At 46.4% G+C, this 17305-nt stretch overlaps 1 protein-coding gene across 1 annotated transcript in view; it reads right to left on the bottom strand.

The window, feature by feature from the left end:
* LOC130120433 (myosin light chain kinase, smooth muscle-like) overlaps positions 1-17305 on the bottom strand; it is a 224614-nt gene that overhangs the window by 139539 nt on the left and 67770 nt on the right. The window contains exons 8-13 of the mRNA XM_056288969.1: positions 16690-16855; positions 16567-16588; positions 15271-15493; positions 14847-14953; positions 6293-6387; positions 2881-3015 (exon numbers count right to left, since the gene is read on the bottom strand). Coding sequence (XP_056144944.1) covers positions 2881-3015; positions 6293-6387; positions 14847-14953; positions 15271-15493; positions 16567-16588; positions 16690-16855 — 748 coding nt within the window. The remainder of the gene's footprint in view (positions 1-2880; positions 3016-6292; positions 6388-14846; positions 14954-15270; positions 15494-16566; positions 16589-16689; positions 16856-17305) is intronic.

The following is a 17305-nucleotide window of genomic DNA, read 5'->3' as shown; positions in this document are numbered from 1 at the left end:
AGGTTGGACTACCCCGGGGCTCGGACCCAGAACCTTCTTGCTGTGAGGCGACCATGCTAACCACTGCGCCACCATGCCGCCTTAAACCTGAATCCACAGGTTGTAACATATGAGCAGGTGGAACTATGGAAGATGGATGTCAACCCGGCTTGTCCTTCTTGTTTGTTTAGGAAACAAACACCAGGAGCACTGTGTGTAATGTTATAATTTTTTTAAATGGTCACTTGTGTGATTGCCTTGGAGTTGGCTTCCTGTGTTGTTCTCCACATGCCTATTGAGTTCTTGATGAAGCGCCTTAGTGTCTTGATGACCTTGTATAGTTCCAAGCATTCACTGATCCACGTGTACGGCATTGAGCCGGAAGCTTTCTTCGAGGCTGTCCACAGGTTGGTCTGTCTGCTCTTAAGTGTTTTGAGTGACTGCTCTTGGTGTTTTGAGTGACTGCTCTTAGTGTTTTCGGTGACTGCTTTATGGTGGTTTGAGTCTGTTGTTGTTTCCAATCCCCTTCTGAGCTCTGCTCATGAATTGACAGATATGCCCATTCAGCTTGGTGGATATGATACCTGACAGGAGATTCTGCGTTGTTGAAAGACAGGTTATTGATCGGTAGCTGGATGGTGTTGTTCCCTTGTTAGGGTCTTTAATGACCAGTATTGTCCTGTCTGTGTTAGCCAGTCAGGGTGGAAGCCTGCTGTTAGCAGCTGGTTCAACTGTACTGCTCGATGTTCATGTAGTGGTCTGCTTACTGGTCTATTAACCAGAAGGTTGTATGTGAATGTTCTCATTCGTCCAGGTCATGATTATCCAAAGAAGTTCAATCAAGTGCAACTGGACTTGGTATATATCCGTGAAGATGTTTCGCCTCTCATCCAAGAGGCTTCCTCAATTCGTGCCTTTCTGACTAGACCAAGCTAGTCTGACTGGCTGGTGATGAGACTCAGAATTTATCCTCTTGGAGTCGTTGTCAGAGCTATAGATGTCCATGGCTCATTGTGTCCCGATATTTACCAACGCCCGTCGCTAACAGAGCCATACATATGAGTGGCTCTTTTGCGTACCGATGTACTGAAAGAGCCACTCATATCTATGGCTCTGTTAGCGACGGGCGTTGGTAAACATTTACAAATTCCTGACTTGAGAAGGAGCGCCTGAATGCAGCAGTGATCTCATCCACCAATCAGAGGTGACATAACACAAGTCTGTAGTCTTCTCCACCAATCAGGAGGGATCTAACATGGAATCTTGGGTCGACAGTGGCTCAGATGTAAAGCAGGTCGTCTGGTTACTGGAGAGTTGCCGGTTCGATCCTCCACTCCCTCGTTGCAAAATTGTCGAGGTGTCCTTGAGCAGACACCTAACTGTTAACTGCTCCCGATGAGCTGGTTGTTGCCTCGCATGTGTGGGCAGTGGGACCAGTCAGGGTTAATTGTAGTAACACTGCCCCTTTAAGTTTGTATAAAGTTCAGGCATAGCATTGGACAACGATGGTCTGGGTCCCCTCCCCCACAATTAGTTGGTTTGATACATGGCGGAATGTTTGGTTGCTACTTGAAGGCATTTGGTCGCTGCTTGTAGGTAAGCCTGTGTTTGTGAACTACACTTATTGTTTTTCTTACCTCAAATATCTAAGCGCATTGTTCTATGTCTTGTAGAAGCAGAAAGTGCAAGTTGATTCCAAACGGCCAGTGTACGGTATACAAGGAAGTGTGACAAATACAGGTGGGCATAGCCTATAATGATTTCTGTACATGGACATAGAATGTCGCAGTATTCCTTGCTAAATGTTAAGAGAACTATGTTACTGTGTTTAACATTTAGGCAGCAGGAGGCTACGGCGTTTGAATTGTTAGCCTACCCAGAGACTTCTGTCTAACAATAGGGTAGGTGATTGAACCATAACCAAACATTTCATTAAGGGTGATGTGGTCAATGAGTGGACTAAATGTATGCTTTTGTTTTACAGCTTTTGCATATTGCCGTCAGCCGCTGTTCTTTTATTGTTTTTTACTTTTATCATTTTTACTTGCCTTGTTATTACTGCTAGTGGTGGTTTTGTTTGATATCCCTACTCCAGTCATTTTATTTTTTTGCCAACCTGTTACATTAACAACTAAGGTTAAGCCCTCTAAGTGAAATTGGTTGGTCCTAACTGTTTTTATTTCTCATAGTCTGGATGTATTTTATATCAGGCCATTCATAGTCAATCGTAACTAGGCCCACTGATTGGGACGTTAGTTTGAAGCGCTCACCGTTTGTGCTCTGTGTGCATTTTTGTAGTTTCCCAGCCCTGAGTTGGTTTCTTGGTGTGATTTTTATGCCTATTGGCACTTAGCCTTGAGTTGGCTCATCTATTATTATATGTAGATGGAGTAATTGCTGTGTGAGACTTTGCTTTTTTATTTGCATGCTAACCTACTATAGATTTGGAGTGTTCCGATGTCCCTAACAGTGGCCCAGTTTGTTTGAGGTTGGATGACTTATGCCATCTCTTTGTTCATTTTGGTATAGTTGTTTTTATTGACGTATTGATACAGCAGTAAAGGTTCTTTTAATCTGTTCTCCCAACCAACTGAATAAATACTTTTGTGTGTATTTTGAAACCTTTGGTCTGTTCATTCAAACTGAACACGCACCTGTACACTTTCTCCGGGTCTCCCACCCTGTAATTGGGAGTGGCGTTGTCACTATAGTAGTGGTTGGAATACTAGCGACCCCCAGGGTCCACACATGGTCGACACCGTCAGTCTATGTGTGTGTGTGCGCGCGCGTGCATAGATCAATGTGAGGCATTCATTGATTGTAAAGTGCTTTGAGTAGCAGTTGCAGCTAGGAAAGTGCTATCGCAGAAATGCATTTACCCTTTATTCACTCTGTTCTTACCGTTGCAGAGCCAGCAGACGGCGGGAGGAGGATTTCCTTGGACTGAACACTGCAGAGTGAAGTCCTGTCCCTCTGTCACCACGCAACCCTTTAACACACTGCTGAAGACTGGAGCCATGCCACGATACCGGCCACCTACACCAACACGCATACATCACATGACATGAGGCACATAAAATATAACATGACATGACATGTATGAAATAACATGCAACATGACAGGACATATTAAGTTAGAAGTTATGACAAATGACATCACATAACATGACATGACTTACATAAAATAACATGTAAGTTGACGACATATAAAATAACATAACTTATAACATGACATATCATAATTGTCATACCATGACAAAACTGAACAGAACTGAACACACAACAGTCAGTGTACCTGAATGTAAAATGTATTGTAGTAAGACCAGCAGGTGGCAGAATAGAAGAAATGTTTCTACTGGTTCAGAGAAAAGGTGAATCAGTTCATCTGGACACAAAGTTTAGAGGGAGAAACGTATCTCTTCCGTCTTAAATGACTGCAGTTGTCCCCACCCTTATAAACAATACAGTGACTGCAGGTACCCCACCCTTATAAACAATACAGTGACTGCAGGTGTCCCCACCCCTATAAACAATACAGTGGCACAAAGAACCAAACCAACCACTAGTTTCATATGCAAATACAGGTGTGGCCATTAACTAGAGTTACAGCGGTCATGTGTACTATTCACAGAGGGTTGGGGAATAGTTGCGATCACAGCATTGTAAGATGGTGACAGATGTACTCTTAGCCCCCCCGCACGGTTCAGGGATGGTCGTTCCCTCTTCACATAGATGGCCTCTTTCACTCCCTGTTCAAATCAGCCTTCCTCACTATCAAGGATGGTCACATCCTCATCCTCGAAAGAGTGGCCACTGGCCTGTAGGTGGTGTAGACCGTGGAGTCCTGGTCTGTAGATGGTGTAGACTGTGGAGTCCTGGTCTGATGTGTTAGCTCTCCTGTGTTGTGCCATCCTCTTGGCCAGCACCTGTTTGGTTTCCCCGATGTACAAGTCACGACAATCCTCCTGGCACTTAACAGCTACACTATATTGCTCCGTTTGTGCCGGGGGATCTGATCATTGGGGTGGACCAGCTTCTGGTGCAGCGTGTTTTGTGGTTTGAAAGCAACTGAGACGCGGTGTTTGGAAAATGTGTCTCAACTGTTCCGACACTCCCACCACATACAGAATCACCACTGGTTTACTCTTAGACAGCTGTTGTCCTTCTCCTCTCTTCTATCAGCTGGTGCACTGTTTGGGCATCTTCCTGGCTTTGACAAACGCCCAGTTAGGATAACCACACTTAACCAGGGCCTGTTAATGTGGGATTTCTCCCCTTCCCCGTTCCCCGGCCGCTGTGTTGGTGGGAACGTTGTCAGCTTGGTGGTCCAGTGTCCTGATGACTCCTAGTTTGTGCTCCAGTGGATGATGAGAGTCAAACTTAAGTACTGATCAGTATGTGTTGGTTTACGGTAAACATTAACAATCAAATGTCCCCCATCACCAGGATGTACAGCTGTGGGTGGGCCTAGGTGGGCCGGAGCCCACCCATTTGGCACTCAGGCCCACACAATCAGAAGGCTTCCCTTTTTGCTGGCTCATCCAGTGAATAGCAGCCAAAGAATATTGTTTCAATTATGTGAATATGCTAACAATAATAATAAAACAATTCAGATTTCTGGACTGGCGGTGCATTTTGCAAATACCAGGTAGTGAAGAGCCCCTCCTCTTTCACTCAGTGTACACCCCGCACCACTGCAGAGGAACAGAAAACTACTGCTAGTGTAGGTAAAAAATAATTTAAAAAAAAATCATGGCCGGTCTATTCCGTTGCCTACCAAACATGGGGATCGTTGGTCCAAATCCCCGCGTTACCTCCGGCTTGGTCAGGCATCCCTACAGACACAATTGGCCGTGTCCGGGTAGCATAGCGGTCTATTCCCTTGCCTACCAACACAGGGATCGCCGGTTCGAATCCTCATGTTACTTCCGGCTTGGTCGGGCATCCCTACAGACACAATTGGCCGTGTCTGCGGGTGAGAAGCTGGATGTGGGTATGTGTCCTGGTCGCTGCACTAGCGCCTCCTCTGGTCGGTCAGGGTGCCTATGAAGGTGGGAGGGGGAACTGGGGGGAACAGCGTGATCCTTCCCCGGTGAAACTCCTCACTTTCAGGTGAAAAGAAGCAGCTGTTGACTCCACATGTATCAGAGGAGACGTGATAGTCTGCTCCCCGGATCGACAGAGGGGGTGGAGCAGTGACCGGGACGGCTCGGAAGAGTGGGGTAATTGGCTGGGTGCAATTGGGGAGAAAAGGGGGGGGGGGATCAAAAAAGAAAAAGAAAAGAAAGACTATGAGCTGTACTTTGGATGTAAAAGAGAAACCAAGAGAAACCAAAAGAAACCCCAGGCTCCTCACAGCTGTTGTGCAACACTGGCAGTCAACCTGAGAGCCTGGCTCAGAGGTACTCGGACGTCAAAGCCATTTGCAGTCCCAATGACATGGCAAGAACAGAAGCATTCTGTGACGGGCTGTTACTTCAGTCTGACCAATTGAATATTGCGAACTGTTCTCTTCTCTCTCGTTTTTCCTCTCTCTATGAATGATGTCGTCTCCTTTCTCTTCTTGTGTGTGTGTGTGTGTGAATGGTGTGATGCGAGTCCCCCTTGTGTCCACGTGCAGTCTGTCCTCCTCCCAGGTCTCCATGGTGATCACCGCCTGGATGCTGCTTGGCATACCCCTCATCATGTTTCCTCTCACAGTCCAAAGACATGTAGGTCAGGTGAATTGGCCGTACTAAATTGTCCCTAGGTGTGAATGTGTGTGTGTGTGTGTGTGTGTGTGTGTGTGTGTGTGTGTGTGTGTAAGGGCACTGTGATAGTCTGGCAGCCTGTCCAGGGTGTCTGCCCACCTGCTGTCTAATGACTGCTGGAATAGGCTCCAGCATCCCGTGACCCCGGTTGGGATAAGCAGCTTGGATGGATTATAATTGTGTTATCCTCTTTCAATGTTGTATTGTGTAAATTGTGTAAACACAACATCACTGCACGTTGTCCGTCTTGGGAGAGAGATCCTCCTCACTTGCTTTCCCTGAGCTTTCTTCCTATTTTTTTTCTTGTTAAAGGTTTTTAGGGAGTTGTTCCTTATCCGATGTGAGGGTCTAAGGACAGGATGTTGTGTTGCTGTAAAGCCCACCGAGGCACATGTGTAATTTGTGATACTGGGCTATACAAATAACATTGACCTGACTTGACTTCTATTTCTGTAACTTTAAGTAAATGTCCACAGCCTCTGTTAAGAGTCAAACCACAGCCAGACCTGTCTGGGTTGGTCTGATGGACCTCAGAATACTTCGATCCATTCACATCAGTTTACCTTGGTATGTGGAAGTGACTCTGGCTCCCTCTATGGCCTCCTGGACCCTTGGCAGGGCCTCAAACCGCGGTTTGGATCCTGCGCCCCTGAAAACACTGGAAGACAGACAGAAAGACAGACCAAAATAAAACAACAGCCATTCTCATGAAAAGACTGACAGCACACTAAAGACTGGAACCTGAAGAACCTACAGACAATGAACACATAAGTTTACGTCACCTCATGTTGGACCGAAAAGGTTTTTAAACGCCAGAGTAAACGTGCCAAGGTTTTACATGAACCATTCCCAGCCCAGCTGAATCTTAACATGACTTATATAGAACCCTACCATCAATGTGAAGTAGGCTACAAGGTCTCAACAAGCACCACACGATGCCGCAATCAAAAGGAATTCCGGAAGAGATGAGAAAATTGTTGAGAGATGTCAGTCTGGCGTGAGAAAAGTCTGTAGTTTCAGGGGGCACCTGTAGCCGGCTTATGGGTGCACATACAGGGTTCGTCCATGGGTTTGGGGCTCGGGTCGTGGAACGGTGGGTGTAGGTCACTGTGTCAGGGTTGGGCCTTGTGGTCAGCAGGCGGGCAAGCTGGTGGGGTTGCCTGCCCTGGTGGCAAGGTGGCTGGGCTCTCATGTTTGGCTCCAGTTGCTGCCCACATCAAATTCACAACCTTGATGCTCGCTTACAAAACAGCAACTAAAACGGCTCCCGCCTACCTGAACTCCCTCATCCAGGTCTACACTCAGTCTCGCTCACTACGCACTACTCATGAAAGACGCCTGACACTTCCAGCACAACGGGGCCCTAAGTCACTAGCCAGACTCTTCTCTTCTCTAGTTCCCCCAGTGGTGGAACGAGTTACCAAACTCCATTGGATCTGCTGAGTCCCTCTCCATCTTTAAGAAGAAGCTAAAGACTCAGCTCTTTCATGAACACCTCCACACCTGATGGTATTAATAAAAATACAAAAGCTTCTATGCACCCTATGCATTGCCTTTGTGCGTTGCCTGTTGACACCTGTGTCCTGTCAGACTTGAACCTGTTTTTTGGCACTTACTTGCGTTGTTGCCTCCTGACTAGATCCTTGCTTGTGTTGTATTAACTCTCAGATTTACGTCGCTTTGGATAAAAGCGTCTGCTAAATGAGGCTGTAAATTGTAACTGGAGGGTTGTGGATGGAAATGGAGAGAAATGGAGGATGTGCCATTACAACCTATTGTTAGTATGATTAACTCAGTGACCTATAACCTCTCTAAGGTTCAGGCATCTGTTCTGAACCCGTTGGTAAGCAGTAATGAACATCACACTCACAACACTATGGATGTTGTGGATAAGGTGAAGGACATAATCACGGAGAGGATGAAACAATGGTCTCTTATGATGTCAAGTCTCTTCATGTGCGTTCCTGTTGATGAAGCAGTGGGGTTAGTCCGTATGAAATTGCGAAACCACCCCACCCTTAGCAATAGGACCACCCTTAACACTGACCAAGTATGTCTGCTCCTGAACGTTTCTTCAGTTTTCATACTTCACATCCTGGCCAGTGAATTCACTGTCATGCCCTCAGGCCGGCGCTATAAAACGCCCCCTAGGAAAACAAATCGCTACTCTAAGTCCTTCATTCCTTCTGCTATCAGGCTGTTAAATGCCGAGAGTAGTCATTTTAAATAAATGCTTTATATTGTATTAAACCACAATAGTTGGTTTATACCGCTGTCTGTTTTTCACATGACTTGTGGGTCTGTACATTCACTGACTGTAGTGGTGGAATGTAACGTGCAATGCATCTTATTTATTTACTTATTCTTTTAACTTATGTGAATATTTGTCCTTTGCCTGGTCCTCATGTGAGTCTGTATGGATGGCCACACGAGGGTACCAGTGTGCATCTCTTGCCCATGTACGGATTGGTCTGTTGTCTCTGACATACTGCTGATTGCCGCTTGTCCTTGAGTTGTGTATGGTCTGGGTAGATTGTGGAAACGAATTGCCCTTCTGGGATAAATAAAGTCTGAATCTGAATCTGAATCACATACAGGGGGCAGTACTATAGGCAGAGGCATGGGTGTGCTATGGGTTCCCCAGTCTCACCTGTAGTGGCCAACTTGTACATGGAGGAAGTGAAAAAGAGGGTTCTCATGTCCTATCGTGGGTCTCCACCTACCCGTTGGTTCAGATGTGTGGACGACACCTGGGTTAAAATTAAATCTCAGGATGTAGCACATTTCACTGACCACATAACCTCTGTGGACATCACATCAAGTTCACCAGGGAGGATGTGGAACATGACAGGTTAGTCTTCTTACACTGTGAAACTGCAGTTGGTGATGGGGGACATTTGATTGTTGATGTTTACCGTAAACCAACACATACTGATCAGTACTTAAGGTTTGACTCTCATCATCCACTGGAGCACAAACTAGGAGTCATCAGGACGCTGGACCACAGAGCTGACAACGTCCCCACTGACACAGCGGCCGGGGAAGGGAAGAAATCCCACATTAAACAGGCCCTGGTTAAGTGTGGTTATCCTAACTGGGCGTTTGTCAAAGCCAGGAAGACCCCAAACAGTGCACCAGCTGATCGAAGACAGGAGAAGGACAACAGCTGTCTAAGAGTAAACCAGCGGTGATTCTGTATGTGGCGGGAGTGTCGGAACAGTTGAGACACATTTTCCAAACACTGCATCTCAGTTGCTTCAAACCCCAAAACATGCTGCGCCAGAAGTTGGTCCACCCCAAGAATCGGGTCCCCCGGCACAAACAGAGCAATATAGTGTAGCTGTTAAGTGCCAGGAGGGTTGTCGTGGCTTGTACATTGGGGAAACCAAACAGACGCTGGCCAAGAGGATGGCACAACACAGGAGAGCTAACACGTCAGACCAGGACTCCACAGTCTACACCATCTACAGACCAGGACTCCACAGTCTACACCATCTACAGGCCAGGACTCCACAGTCTACACCATCTACAGGCCAGGACTCCACAGTCTGCAACATCTACAGACCAGGACTCCACAGTCTACACCATCTACAGGCCAGGACTCCACAGTCTACACCATCTACAGGCCAGGACTCCACAGTCTACACCAGGGGTCGGGAACCTTTTTGACTGGGAGAGCCATAAAAGCCAAATATTTCTAAATATATTTCATTGAGAGCCATATAGTATTTTTAACGTTAAATAAATTAAATATGTCTTACTTTTAATGCGACTTCTGGTGCTGCATGGTTTTGCTGATGGCCTTGTAGTCTGGTTCATACGTGGTGAGGTTGAGCTTCATGCAGGCGTTGAGGCTTCCATCAGTTAAACGTGAGCGTAGGTTGGTCTTAATGTTCCTCATATGCGAGAAAGACTGTTCACATGCATATGTAGAGCCAAACATGGTCAATACGGCAATACTCACACGCTGCATTGTGTGGTATGTCACAGGAAGCTCGTTCCAAGTTTTAAGAATCAGCTGGTCTTCAGGTTGAAGATTTTTAATTTCTGTCCACTTGTGTTCCCTCGCCAGCTCTGCTCGCTGTCGCGCAAGACTTTCCAACTCTCCATTAAGTGACTTGAACTTACTCATCCACATGTCTGATGCCTTCAGGTCAGCAACTTCCAGCTCAAAGTCTCCGATAGAGACCCCGGGGATGCATGTCAGGTCGATTTTGTCCACTGCACACTCATGTGGATGAGTGATGAACTTGAAAAGACCAGTGCGCGCACGAAATTCTCCAAAACGTGCTTTGAATGACTGCAGGAGATTGAACGTAAAGCCAGCTAGCTGCTGGAGATCCAGATGTTGAGTGGAGTCACTTGCTAAGCATGCATCTCTAAATTGTTGCAGTCTTTCAAAGTGCAGAAGACGACCTGTTTCAATGTCCCTGAGAAAGACTTCCAGCTTGCTTTCAAATGCAAACACTGCTTGTTGAAGGGATGAGATTGTATTTCCAATACCTTGCATTTTCACATTGAGCTGGTTCAGATGGCCAGTTATGTCCACGAGATAGTGAAACTGCAGGAGCCAGTCAGTGTTGTCTAGCTCAGGATGCTTGACGCCTTTCATTTCAAGAAAAGTCCGGATTTCACTCAGGCAAGCTGCAAAACGGCTGAGCACCTTCCCCCTTGACAACCAACGCACGTTGCTGTGTAAAAGCAGACCGGGATAATGATTCCCAACTTCTTCTAACAGAGCTTTAAACTGGCGATCATTTAAAGCTCGGGCAACAATAAAGTTGACCACTCGAATGACCAGAGACATCACCTCGCCAAGCTCCTGGCCACACGTCTGAGCGCAAAGCGCCTCCTGGTGCAGGATGCAATGAAAACTTAGGATGGCTCTCTTTTCATGTTCACAGAGAAGCGCTACAAATCCTTTGTTCTTCCCCAACATACAGGGTGCACCATCAGTACAGACAGAAATAAGTTTATCCATCGGTAGTTTTTTTTCTTTAGCAAACTCAATGAAAGACATGAATAAATCCTCTCCTCTTGTTGTCCCTTTCATTGGCAAAACAGCCAAGCTTTCCTCACGCAGTGTGTCACCTGCAGCATACCTGGCAATGATACTGCACTGAGATAGATGGCTAACGTCTGTTGACTCATCTAACGCGAGAGAAAAGTATGTCCCGGCGTTTATGTCCTTAATTTGTGTTTCCTCGACTTGATTTGCCATCATGATGCTACGATCGTGCACAGTTCTTGCTGACAGGGGCATGTCTTTTATTCGTTTGATTATCTTGTCTTTATTTGGGAAGTCATCAAACAGTTCATTGGCCACATCAAGCATGAATGTTTTGGCATACTCGCCATCTGTGAATGACTTTCCATTCCTTACTATTGCCAAAGCCCCCGCAAAGCTAGCGGAATTCCCGTCCCCTTGCTTGGTCCACACACGTGGTTGCTGCTGACTCGTCTGCACTCTCCGCTGTAGCTCCTCGCATGCCCTTTTCCTGCTGTCCCCCGCTGGATATTTCCATGCAAATGAAGCATGGTGCGTATCGAAGTGCCGCTTTATATTTGACCGTTTCATCGATGCAATTTTATCATTGCATATTAGACATACCGCAGATCCTGCTCTCTCCACAAATGCAAATTCCTCTGTCCACGCAGCCTGGAATGCACGGTAATCATCGTCTTTTTTTCTTTTCGCCATCTTTTCCGTTACAAGGGTTGAAGCGGATAAACTAGTTGGCTATCTGATAAAATTGATTTCTTCACCTTTACAATGACCCGGACATGCTCGCGAGCCATTGGTTCCCGACCCGACCCACGGGTGACCCGTGACCCGTGAAATTTATCTTCAAAACTAATTTCTGTTTACTTTAAAATGACACAGTATTATTAAGAAATATCACAAGTATTTTAAAATCAGTTCCAAACTGATTTTTTTGAAAAAAAAATAATTTTCAACTCAAAATTGTCTGGGAGCCATATGCCGTCACCGGAAGAGCCATATATGGCTCGCGAGCCATAGGTTCCCGACTGCTGGTCTACACCATCTACAGGCCAGTGGCCACTCTTTCAAGGATGAGGATGTGACCATCCCTGATAGGGAGGAACGCTGGTTTGAACAGGGAGTCAAAGAGGCCATCTTTGTGAAGAGGGAATGACCATCCCTGAACCGAGGTGCGGGGGGGGGGGTCTAAGAGTACATGTGTCACCAACTTACAATGCTGTGATTGCAACTATTCCCCAATCCTCTGTAAATAACACACATGGCCATTGAAAATCTAGTTAATGGCCACGGCAATTTGCATATGAAACTAGTGGTTGGTTTGGTTCTTTATGCCACTGTATTGTATAAAGGGTGGGGACATCTGCAGTCACTGAATTGTTCATAAGGGTGGGGTACCTGCAGTCACTGTATTGTTTATAAGGGTGGGGACACCTGCAGTCAGGTGAGACTGAAGAGGTCACTTAGATGATGATGAAACGTTTCTCTCAATAAACGTTGTGTCCAGATGAACTGATTCAACTTTCTGTGATACACCCAATAAGCAATAATATTACAATAGGCAATAGGCTACTACTCTGAAATTGTAAATTAGCTTATTTTTGATTATAACAGCAGATGACGGGGCTTGATGTTGAACACTGAAATTATTTCATGATAGTCCAATGAGTTAGTCCGTTTTCTTCCGAAAGAGAGCAGGGACAAGTTCAGTCTGTATGTCACCGCTGATGCCCTGATACCAGTTTTTATCCAACTGACAGTTGAAAAGCGTCGTTCAACAGTACAGCTGCTGATGGGGAAAGGGCTGAATTAGCAGCCATGTAAATATCATCAATACTTGGCACTTTAGGAGAAACTGAAGCAGGAGTCTGGGTTGAGAATGATGACTGAACTGGATTCTCTTCCTCCTGCTCCTCACGACGTCTTTTTGTGATTTAAGCAAACTGCTTTGTTTCGCCATTATTTTTTATCTTAACCTACATTAAGCTAACCTACAAGATAACCCACAGCTATTCATTCATCTTCAGCCGCTTCTCCGGGGTCGGGTCGCGGTGGCAGCAAACTAAGTAGGGCACTCCAGGGGTTCCTCTCCCCAGCAACGCCCTCCAGCTCCTCCTGGGGGATCCCAAGGCGTTCCCAGGCCAGATTGGACATGTAGTCCCTCCAGTGAGTTCTGGGTCCACCCTGGGGTCTCCTCCCAGTGGGTCATGCCCGGAAAACCTCCAAAGGAAGGTGCCCAGGAGGCATCCTAATCAGATGCTCGAACCACCTCAACTGGCTCCTTTCGACGTGAAGGAGTAGCGGCTCTACTCTGAGCTCCCTCCGGATGTCCAAGCTCCTCACCCTATCTCTAAGGCTGAGCCCAGACACCCTACGGAGGAAATTCATTTCAGCTACTTGTATCTGCGATCTCACACTTTCGGTCACTACCCAAAGCTCATGACCATAGGTGAGGGTTGGAACGAAGACTGACTGGTAAATTGAGAGCTTTGCCTTGCATGAGCAATCCACCATTTTCCGGTAGAGAACCACGGCGCCAGCTACAGCTAACTAGTGGAAAGTAGGCTTCTGTTCCTCTGTGTGATGTGCGGGCTGTTCACTGAGTGAAAGAGGAGGGGCTGATCACTACCTGGCATTTGTGAAATGCACTGCCATTCAAAACATCTGACCCATCATCATCACATGGGACACAAGAAGCAAGGAACAAGAATTGTTTTATTTTTATTGGTCGCGTAGTTTGAAACAGTATTCACTGACCGCTATTCACTGGATGATCCAGCAAAAAAGGAAGCCTTGTGTTTGGGTGGGCCTGAGTGCCAAAAGTGGCAGTGATAGAGGGGCGTGTTGAAGAGGAGGTTGTGATCAGGTCCATAATCAAAGTGGGTCGATGATACAGTGCTCTCGCTCTTGTTTTTGCATAATGGGCTGCTCAAAAAAAAAAGAAAAAAAAAAGAGATGCTCTAGCAGCTAAAAGAGCGACCGGCCCACCGGGATTTCTTCCAGTGCTGCTGATGGCCAGTCCTATGCCAACAGTCAGACATGGTGGTGGTGGTGTGATGGTGTTGGGATGCTTTGCTGCCTCAGGGCCCGGAAGATTTGTCACCATTGAGGGAACCATGAATTCTGTTCTATACCAGAAAATTCTGAAGGAGAACATCTGACCATCAGTCCATGATCTGAAGCTGAAGCAAAATTGGGTTTTGCAACTGGACAATGATCCAAAACACAAACCCAAGTCCACTTCAGAATGGCTCAAAAGAAATAAAATTAAGGTTTTGGAGTCGGCTACTCTAAGTCCTGACTTAAACCCTATCAAGATCCTGTGACAGGACCTTAAATGAGCAGTTCATGCTCGAAAACCCTCCAATGTTGCGGTGTTACAGTAATTCTGCAAAGAGTGGGCCAAAATTCCTCCACAGCGATGTGAAAGACTGACCTCCAATTATAGGAGGGGGTTTGTTGCAGTTGCTGCTGCAAAAGGTGCTACAACCAGTTACTAAGTTCAGCGGGGCAAATACTTTTTCACATGGGTGATATGGATATTGGATAACTTTTTTCTTTCAGTAAATGAACTAACATTTAAAAACTATTTTTTTTTTTTTTAGAGGGGATTTTTTTTCTCCCCAATTGTACCTAGCCAATTACTCTTCTAAGCCGTCCCAGTCACTAATCCACCCCCTCTGTCAATCCGGGGAGGGCTGCAGACTACCACGTGTCCTCCGATACACGTGGAGTCACCAGCCACTTCTTTTCACCTGGGGGATGTAGCGCATGGGAGGATCATGCTATTCCCCCCAGTTCCCCCTCCCCCTGAACAGGCGCCCCAACCGACCAGAGGAGGCACTAGTGCAGCAACCAGGACACATAACCACACCTCGCTTCCCACCCACAGACACAGCCAATTGTGTCTGTAGGGACACCTGACCAAGCCGGAGGTACCACGGGGATTCAAACCGTTGATCCCCGTGTTGGTAGGCAATGGAAAAGACCGCTATGCTATCCGGACATCCATATTGTATTACATTTTGTATGTACATCTGAAACCATTCAGTGTGACAAAAAATAGAGGAAATCAGGAAGGGGGCAAATACTTCTTCATAGACCTAACCACCCACCCGTCCGTCCGTCCGTCCGTCTCCCACCTGGAGGGGTCGGTGGTGCTGCTTGTTTGCTGTCGTTCAGGATTCTGGTTCTGGTTCCTCTCTGTAGGTAGGGGTCTGATCTGAAATGGACCCAGACAGCAGACAGACTGATACTTTAAAGGGACAAAGACAGACAATCTATCATATCTATCAATATATATTATCAATATATATACTATATATATAAGTTGAATCAGGTTATCTGGACACAACGTTTATTATTATATAAACGTTGTGTCCAGATGAGCTGATTCAACTGTCTGTAAACGTAGAAACCTTCAGTGATGTCTCACAATGTTCTATGTCTGCTGATTTCAGTTCAGCTGGAAGCACAGAGAGGTGAATATGTGGACATGACTGACTGGTGACCTGTCTTGTTAATTCAGCTTTGGTTCACCTGTGCAGGAAGTCCAACAGTCTTTGGTGAAGGATCAGCAGACTTCCTTTCTCCACCGACAGGAAGCTCCATGGCAGCTTTAGGAGAAGGAAGCCTTTCTTTGGGCTGGTCTATATGCTTACTGGGAGCACTGGGAGGTCTGGACTCCAGAGACAGTCTGTTACTGGTCTGTGTGACTGTATGGGCTGCTTTGGAGAAGGGAGCGGTGGGAGACGGGATGTATCTGGAAGCGAGATAAGAGGAAGCTTTAGCTTGGTTCTCCCGCGGGAGCTACCAGGACTAAGCTGGTTTTGATCTAGTTTCCACTAAAAATGTTTGATTTATCATCAACAATGTTAGTTATTAGCTTCCACAAAGTAGCAAACAGGGCTAGCTGCTATCGATCTCTAGTTTTGCTACATGAAAACCAAGCAGTTTGGGCTCTTTTAAATGATCATTTTACAAATATGATCTGACAATATGATTTATTGTCATGTTAAAACTGGTCTAACTTTGACAGGGTCCTCTGGAAAATGTCTACTGGCTGCTGTAGCTGACAGAGAAAAGTCTTCATGAGCATTTTCTGTACAAAATATCAGAGCCAGCTGTTTCCATACTAACAGATCATCAGGACAGGATGCAGAAGCGGGGCAGGCTAAGCTAACTGCTGGTCCATGGCCCTGCCCGAGAGGGAACACAGAGGTGGTCTGGCGGCGGCCTTGCCTAGTGTCGACTGTGCAGTGTTTTTGTCTGCGTCTGCATTTGTGTCATCGTTTGGAGTACAGGGGAGGGGTGTCGAAGGTGTCTGGCTGGACAGTTAGCATTGGATCAGCTGAGGGAGCCTGGTCTGCTGCATCTGATTGGCCGAAGAACCATGACCCTGCCCAGAGCTGCGCCCGAAGAGGAAACACTGAGGGCAGTCCGACAGGACATGGAAGTGGGCCAGGCTAAGCTAACTGCTAGCCCATGCAGACCGACAGTTCTGACAGTCATCCACTGGCTGCACAGTGGAGTTGTGGACTGTGTCGCACTGGGTGGACTGTGTTGTTGGCTGTTTGTGTTTTTTGTTGCTTTGTTCTCTCTGTTTTTATATGTTTTGGTGGTGTTGTTTTTGGATGTGTGTTTTTTGTCGTTTGTGTTGTTTCTTTCGTGTACGTAGTACATAAGATGAAATGACAAATAAATTGTTCCTGATTGATTATCAGAGGAGTTTTTGAAGTCCAGATGGCTCAGATATGAACTGGGTGAATGAGAAAGCATCTTAATAAGAGGAAGACGTTGCTGATGGTTCTAATCTGAGAAATGAATCCCACTCACCTGGTGGACCCACCTGCAGACCCTGGAAAAATGAGATGATGTTAAAATGAATGAATGACAGTAAATGTGACATCATCATCGTCATCAATATCAACACAACACTGAATCTGATTGGCTCCCTACTCTGGACATTGAGTTCTGCGGTGGCGGTGGCCATGCCTGCCCGGTTGGCGATTGAACACATGTAAATTCCAGCATCCTCCAGACTAACTTCCTGTATTTCCAGGAAGTGCATACCAGAGCGCTCATAGATACTGAACCGATCACATGACTGAAGCGCCACTTCACCCTGAGAGAAAGATAGAGAGTCAGAAAGACAATACAGACAGATAGACAGAGAGAGAGAGAGAGAGAGAGACAGACAGACAGAGATTAACGGGCCGTTTACAGGGCAACGCGTTCAACATAAAACGGTAAGGTATTGTTGCGTTTTGGCCGTTCGTTCACATGACAACGGCGTTTTGGGGGCCTGAAAACGCACAGTTTTGAAACCGGGTTGCAGGGTGAAATCTCTCGAAAACTCAACTCCAGCGTCGCCGTATAGACTAGAAAACCGGTTCCTGTGAAAACGGTGACGTCACGGCTCCGCACATGCGTATTACATTTTCAGTCGAACAGCCAGGACTGTGATCAGCGTCACTCGGAGTAACAACGCCACGTCATTGTCCGTCCAGACAAAGGTCTCTTTTCCAGCGGACACTCGCCATCGTCTGTTCGTTTACTCCCCGCTCTGAGAAGA

The sequence above is a fragment of the Lampris incognitus genome, chromosome 11 (genome assembly GCF_029633865.1).
Source record: "Lampris incognitus isolate fLamInc1 chromosome 11, fLamInc1.hap2, whole genome shotgun sequence".
Taxonomy (NCBI): Eukaryota; Metazoa; Chordata; class Actinopteri; order Lampriformes; family Lampridae; genus Lampris; species Lampris incognitus.
This window is presented reverse-complemented; position numbering and strand designations above follow the sequence as displayed.